Below are 8,039 nucleotides of genomic sequence, written 5' to 3' on the forward strand. Positions count from 1 at the left end.
CCAATGACTAACCAAGGGTGCAGTAGATTTCTTTAACCTGATGTTAGATTTATGCTCGCACATCCTAATTCTGCACTCACGGCTAGTTTCCCCGATGTATATCAAACCGCACGGGCATATGATGATGTAAATCACATTGGCAGAGCGGCAGTTTGTCATTTCTAGGAGACGAATGGATCGGCCGTTGATGGTGATGTTGTCTCCTACGATGGCATTAGGGCAGGCCTGGCAATGCCCACAGCGATGGTTTCCTCTGACAGGTTCCAAACCAGAGATAGCCATTTGCACAAGATTTTTCTTCTCGCTAGGTTTCCCTTTTACGAGGAAATTTTTCAAATTTTTATTGCGGCGAAAGGCAAATATGGGTTTAGGAATAGTGTGTTCATCATTGCCCATGTTGAGGAGATGCCATGATGAATTTATGGTTTGTCTGATCCGATGATTGATGTTAGAATGTTTGATAACGCAAACCAGTTTGTCAAGGGAATTGGTTTCCCTGGGTTCAAACATAGCATCCCTGTTAAAGTACCTCGCTCTTTTGAAGGAGTCTTTGACCAACTTGTATGGATAGCCTCGATTTAGAAGTTTGGCTTTTAAAATATCACCCTGGATAAGAAAGTCTTGTAGCTGGGAGCAATTTCTCCGAATACGGAGAAATTGACTAAATGGTATACTGTCCCTTTGGCTCCTGGGGTGGTAGCTACCATATTGTAATAGTGTGTTTCTAGCAGTTGGTTTAACATAGAGTGACACACAGATTTTGTGGTGATTATGTTGAATCCATACATCCAAGAATTCCACCTTGAGGTTACTATAGTGGACCGTGAATTTCAGGTTCCTGTCAGCGGCATTGAGCCATGAAACAAATTCATCAAGAAGGATACTATCACCGGTCCAGATGAAAAAAATGTCATCGATGAACCTTGACCAGGCTCGCACATTTTCATAAAAGGGAGCAAGTTCATTGTAGATGTTAATTTGCTCGAACCTTCCCATGTAGAGGCATGCCACACTGGGGGCACACGAGGCCCCCATGCTGACGCCCTGTATTTGCTGAAAATAGTTATTGTCAAATTCAAAGTAGTTGTCATTCAGGACCATTTTTAGGCATTGGATGATAAATGGGCCATTGGTAATTTCTGCTTCTCTAGAGAGGAGCTCCTGGATTACTAAAAGTGCTTCGCCTTGCGGGATATTAGTATATAAGGCTTCCAGGTCCAGTGTGACTAAAAGCTCTCTCTCTGGGTCAAAAGGGATGTTTTCGATTTTAGAAATGAAATGGCCTGTATCTTTAACAAAGGACGTGAGCTCACTGACCAGTGGTTTCAAAAAGCAATCAACGTATTTAGCCAGAGGCTCCAGGGCGGAGCCAATGGTGGATACGATGGGTCTTAGAGGGGGATCACAGATGTCTTTGTGTGTCTTAGGCACTCCATAGATGATGGGCATGCGAGTAAAACGTGGGGTTAGGTATTCTGCTTCTTTGGTGCATATGAAGTTTTCCTCAACTGCAGTTTCAACCAAAGTAAGGATACGTTGTTTTAGGTTAGGTTCGGGGTTCCTCAGAATCCGCTTGTAATGGTTGGTAGAGGATAGAAGATTGTTCATCTTCTCAATATAGTTGGGGGTATTAAGGATGACAATACCACCCCCCTTGTCACAAGGTTTGATTGTGAGCTGTTTATTCTCTTGTAGGGATTTGAGGGCATTCTGCTCAATGGATGATAGATTGTTGTCAGGTTTAGCGACATATTTGATGATTTTGGTGATTTTCATGATGACCGTTTTCTCAAAAATGCCGACCTCCGGTCCGACCAGGTCAAGGCTAGGTGTAAAGTCGGAGGGAGGCCTTAAACCAGATAGGTTCTCGCTAGAGTCGGGAGAAGGTCTGTTAAGGAAAAACTTTTTCAGCCTGATCTTCCTGAAGAAAGAGTGAAGGTCTTTCATGAACTCAAATTTATTGAAAGAGGTAGAAGGGACGAACGATAGACCCCGAGAGAGGAGGGTCAGTGATTCAGGGTCAACCTTGGAGTTAGATAGATCAAAGACCGGGATGTTAGTTAGGTTTTCCAGTATTGATTGTGTCTTGTCTGGATATACATTTGAGGTTGGCCCCGACCTGGACCCTGATGGTAGTTCCTCGTTCGGTGTGACCGGGTTCTTGGGCGGTAGTTCCCCCTGCGATTGCCTAAAAAATGGTGGTCAGATATAGGCGGTCGGTCAAATGGTTCATGACGCGATTGAAAATTAGGGTCGTAGTTGGAATCGTAGTCAGTAGGTCCTTCTCCCTCCGAGTCAGTAGTGTCCGAAAAGGTTGTTATTTTCTTGTTGTTACCCCATCTGTTGTTACCATAGGGTGGTCCATTGGGGTCTGGCATATTGTAGAAATTGGCAGTGAGATAAGGATATGTTTTCTCTTGGGAGAAAAGTCTGATGTCCTTTCTCAGTTTTTCTGTTTTCCTTTTTAGGAGGTAGACAGAAAAGGACTCAAGTTCTTGTGTAATTTCTTCCATTTTTTTCTTTGCTAAATCGAGGGAGTTATCTTTTTTCAGTTTTTCTTCAAGTTCTAAGATTTCCTTGTTTATCAGGCATAGAACTTCTCTCGCCGTTTCGATAATAAGCATCATCCAATCGCGTGAACAGCGATTGGATATAAGTGCCCATTTCTCAAGGAATTGCCTAATTTCAATGAATAAGCCAGGAATGTTACGGACTCGTAGACCAAAGGGGATAATGCCAGCTTTGAGATACTCGAGCATGAAGTTGGCATGTGCCTCAGTTCGTATTGATTTTTTCTTCAGATTGAATAATTTGGTCCATTCCCCTTCTAGACCTTTGGATAGTGAGAATTGATTATCGCTACCAGCCACTGCCCCAATCAATTTAGCAAAGTCCTCGTCTGAAAAACCAAAGGTTTTAATGCTCTCCATGGCGGGACCAATAGGCGGTAGCGGGGGATCTCAAAATTTCACGGTGAGGGAGACACTGCTGTATTTAAGGGGTGTTGGAACAAGCCGTCAGCAACAGTCTGCAAAAAGATAAACTGCAAACAGAGTTCTCAGATAGATAAGGATGTAAGCTGTTTTTACAGAACTGCCAGAGAGAGAAATACACAGTCTCAGATTTGCATCCACTTAAAACAAATGATCTTTATTTCAGCCTATTGCAGTTGCTTGTTTAAGATGGTATGCAAATAAGGAATGCGCATCAGACACACACCAGCTCTAAAGCGTCAACACTACTATTTGTGAGTTCTGAAAGGGAACATCAAGCAGGCAGAAAATGGCAGCTAATGTATATTTGGATAAAGAGATTATCGCGTCTGTGGTGAATGTAATGGGCATGCTCGCCAGCACTTTCATTGTGGCTTTCAATCTTCTGGGCTGGGCTAAGAAAGGGAGTCTAAACACCTGTGATCTCATTTTACTATCTCTGGGGATCTCAAGTACTTGTTTTCAGTGCATTAGAATAGGAGAAAGCTGCTTGGAAATGCTGCTTGAGAATTATTCTTCCAATAACATCTATCCAGTCATGATCTGCCTTAATGCATGGACCAGTAGCTCCAGTGCCTGGCTCACCGCCTGCCTCTGCATCTTCTACTGTGTGAAGATCGTGGAATTCAACCATCGCCTCCTCATCTGGTTGAAGCTGAAGATCTCAAAGATGGTGCCCTGGCTCTTGTCTGGATCTGTGGTGGTGTCCCTCTTACTCACTATGCCCATGTACCGGTATTCATACATGTGTTCACCTCAGAATGCAACAGTTTGTCTCTCAGTCAACTCAACGACCCCAGGTGACAACGTGAAATTGACACTTTCACCTGAAAGTTCGCTCAGCATTTTCAGAGTCGTTGTGCCTGTGCTGCTGTGCATGGTTTCCATCGTACTTATTCTTGCGTCCTTATACAGACACACCTGGCGGATGAAGGAGGCCGCATCTGGGTTCAGCCCACCACGACTCGAGGCGCATTATCGGGCAACCAGAATGGTGGGCTCCCTCCTTCTCATCTACGTTTTGCTCTGCTCGGCAGTCTGGGTGACAGAACTTGCACCTTCACCCAGGGTCAATTTCGTTGCTTATATCATCAGTAACTCTGCTATACCTGCACAATCAATCATATTGATTATAGGAAACACTAAACTGAAGCAGGCTCTACTCAAGCTCCTGTCGACTTGGAGAAAATGAAGAACTCTCCAACTGACGAAATCTTGAGGCCAAGGAAAGTCCTGGCTTGGATGTGTCTTTTCCTGCCAAGTTTAACTTCAATATCCATCTCTTCGTTTACATTTTTTTTATTCTTGCATGCAATATTTTACAAAAAAATATGGGCTTTCTATCAATAAATGCAACTGCATTAAGGCAGATTCATCAAGGTCTAAATATGAACTGTATCCACGGCAGACCAATCTCTGTTTGCTCCCACCACACTCCCTGCATCTCCAAGTTGTGTTCTTCCAATGCTGCATCGATCAATATGCAGCATTTCAAATAAACTAGATAGAGAAACAAAGCTATGAAGGAAAAGTGCCAAATCCTGGCTCAATCAGGAACCCCCCCAATCAACATATATTTCAAATTTCAAGTCTAAGGAAAACAGAAATATGATGGGTGGAATGCTTGCAAAAGTCTTACACACTGGCAAATTGCTAGTGGAAGGACAGCATCGATGCAGGTAAGGAAGAGAGATGTGGGGTGGAGAAAAAAGGGAAGAAAGTCTGCATGAGGTAAAGAAGGCTCCATTACCCCACGTGAAAGTGTTAGAACAAGCCAGTTCAAGTAGGGTGGAGAGGCGCTGCCTTGAGGTGGTATGGGCTAAAGGCAATGAAGATGTGAAATGTGAGTCCTGCTGCTTTATTAATAAAATTGTCATAAGGGCACAATAGGAATTTGTGCCCAGCAAATTTGCATTTCGTTATCTCAAAAGCAACAGCTGCTTTTTTCTACCACTTCGCGGGCACCAAGGAAGCGCCCAGGAAGTGGCAAGTGAGCAGACCCTCATTTACATGGGTGCATGGTTAATATTTATTCCAACCAGTGCCTTTTCCAGCATGGCCGGACTGGGAACCCAAAGCAGCCCTGGCAATTTTATCGGACCAGCCCTACACGGTGCGTAGTGAGAGGGCCTGACCTCTACAAGGGGAGTTTGGGAGGGGTGTGTGTGTGTGCAAGTGTGAATCACTGGCTGGCCCCAGGAGGCTGGAAACGAAAGTGAGTGGATTATGCTTGTTCACTGCTTTTGTTACTGGGGCTGATATTGCAGCACTGCTGCAAAACCAGCCCCAGTAACAAAACCAGCCCTCACCCCTCCAGCCTCCTGGGGAAACACCCGATGCCCGGTCAGGCCAGTCCGGCCCTGTCTTCCAGGCAATCTAACATGTTGACTTCTTTTTCTCGTTGTCTCGCATTTAGCCTAAACAGTGGGCCGTGCCCATGTAACAAAGACGTGTCTGTTTAGCCCTTTCTCTGTGATTCACAATACTTTCTGGTCTTACTTCATTGGAGACTTATGGGTTCTGCTTTCTTCTTTCTCTTGTATCTTCCTTTACGAACAAGCATTGACACAGCCAACCGGCTTTGCCTATGCGACTTCTATTGCCGTTGTCAATGTGACCACCTCATAGCACATTTTTGTTTACTTTAAACCGTGTTGTAAAGCAGCCTGTGCTGCTGTACATCATTAGGAAAATATTACCAAAACCAAATAGCTTTGCAACAAAATTTTGCATATCTGTTCTATCCTTTGTCTTATTCGTGTCTCCAAGGGGCATATCATCAAGCCGGTGCAATAAAATTATCACCGCTTTAGCTTTCGTTTTCGGGCGAAAAGCAGAGATAATTTTATCGCAGTATCAGCAAGGTCACGCTATCGCGTGAATCCTTGCCTTAGCGCCCTTTTTTCCAAAGCCCAGCTATGCATCTCTAATGAGATGCAAAGTGGGCATTCCTTCCCAAAATAACTGGAGAAATGTCTCTAACCGACATTTCTCCAATTAAAAAGGGAACCGCTAACCTGCTTAGCGAGTGGAAAAGAAGCGCTAACCGCACTTAACACAGGTTCCTGTACGCCTGCTTTCAAGCTGACTTAGCCGTGTAATTCAATGGGAGGTGGATTACATGGCTAAATCCACCCTGCCCTATCAGCAAGGTATCGCCTGTCACAGTGTGATTATCGCTGGATTTCCAGCGATAATCGCACTGTTTTGTAGCTAACACATGGATTTCTATCGCTTTGGAGATAAGTGTTGCTGATAGCACGCTATCTCCGCGATAAAATCCAGCGATAGCCGGCGATAATTATCCTAGCGCTAAGTGCGCTTAGCGATAATTATCGCCGGTTGCTGCTGATATGCCCCATATCTTTACTGCTTCTGCTCTCTTTACATTCCTCATATCAGTAGTGAGTAAGCAGAAAGATAACAACATCATACTCCTAATCATGTAATCGTGCAGAAAAAATGGAAGTACATGTATAGATTAGTTTTCCCTGAGAGCATGGGGATGATCCCAATAAGCAACAATATTCACTTGTTAAAACATTATTCACTTGATTAACAACTTACCTGGGGTACTGAAGCAGTGGGCTGCCGAAGTATAGCGCTTCCATGCCTCGCCAGGGGGGTAATAAGCGCCGCGGTATATAATTACATTAGGATACAAGTATAACCACATCCGTATTTTTTAACATTTGTGTTAAATTTACAAGTAATCCAGTAGGTGGCAGTCACGACTAACTTTTGAGATGAAATGCACCCTATAGTTTGAAGTGCTACACAAAAGAAAGAACGGAGATATTTATGTGTGGCTGCCACCTGCCAATGTAGCAATCATTCATCACCGTAGTGTATGTTAAATCTAATCATGGCTGGTACTCCCCAAAGTATTAACAATGAAGTACTCCCCCTGCTTGCTTGGTTTAAATAGAAAGCCTACGAGTTAACATACTCTGCATTATTCTAAAATATGTAATCAGAAATGATACCAGGCACTTTATGACAGCTCCCCCCTTGCTTCTTCGCTGCCTCTCTGGTTTCTGAATTGTTTACTTGTTAATGTTTTATTGTGCTCAACCTTGTTTACCTCATCTTTCTTTAATTTTAGTTTTGTACTGCCTTTGTCTTAATTGACATTTGTTTTGCTACCAGCTCATTTTCCTACTGTTTTCCTGCAGCATCTCCCTCCCAATTCCTGTGCTTGCTGGCCCCACCTCCCAGCGCCCCGCCCTCTTCACAGGATGGAGGTCGCAGCCCGGCCGTGCAGCAGACACGGCAGCTGGCACGCCAAAGGCAAGCCCATCTGCACCCGTCTGCATCTGAACCTCATCCAGCACCAAGTACCCTGGCTCTCCTGCTACTCGCAGATACGGAGCCGCTGAGCTCCAAGCCCTGGACCCCAGACTCCACCACAACAACTGCTGCTATACCTCTCCCCGATCAACAGTAGGACGTTTTTCCTGCCAGCACTGCCTCTTCCAATGCAACACCGGAGCACCCACATTGCCGACGACAACCACCACGCTGACCATGACCGCTACAGAACAACTCCACTGCCTCCTACTCAACGCACAATCACTCTGCAAGCATGCCTTTGAGATCTGGGACACCATCACCTCCCTCCCCTCGACGTCATCTTCCTCACTGAGACCTGGCTGAACACTGAACCCGCGCCTGACATTGCCTCAGCAATGTCCGACAGCTATAAGATAGCACACAGAGTATGCATCAACAAACATGAAACTGGAATTGCCACCAACCACAAAGAAACCATCCACTGCACCACTATCATAGACAACAGCACCCAGTTTTGGAAAACCTCAACTTCCAACTCCACACTTATGGCAAAACCACCATCCGAGGCACCCTCGCCTACAGACCTCCAGGACCTCACCCCAGCTTCTGCAACGCCATCCTCGAATTCATCACCCGCTCGCCAATGACTCCAAACCCTACATCTTACTTGGAGACCTCAATTTTCACCCGGATGACCTTAACAACACCAATATCTCCAACCTCCTTGAAAGCATGAACATCGTCCTCACACAA

General features: G+C 44.9%; 1 protein-coding gene across 1 annotated transcript; it reads left to right on the forward strand.

The window, feature by feature from the left end:
* The first annotated feature begins 3,282 nt into the window (after nucleotides 1-3,282).
* Nucleotides 3,283-4,185, forward strand: LOC146811628 (taste receptor type 2 member 9-like). Its single transcript, XM_085615090.1, has one exon. The coding sequence runs from the start codon at nucleotides 3,283-3,285 to the stop codon at nucleotides 4,183-4,185; it is 903 nt and encodes a 300-aa protein (XP_085471216.1).
* Nucleotides 4,186-8,039: the final 3,854 nt, after the last annotated feature.

This window comes from Triturus cristatus, chromosome 7 (genome assembly GCF_964204655.1).
Source record: "Triturus cristatus chromosome 7, aTriCri1.1, whole genome shotgun sequence".
Taxonomy (NCBI): Eukaryota; Metazoa; Chordata; class Amphibia; order Caudata; family Salamandridae; genus Triturus; species Triturus cristatus.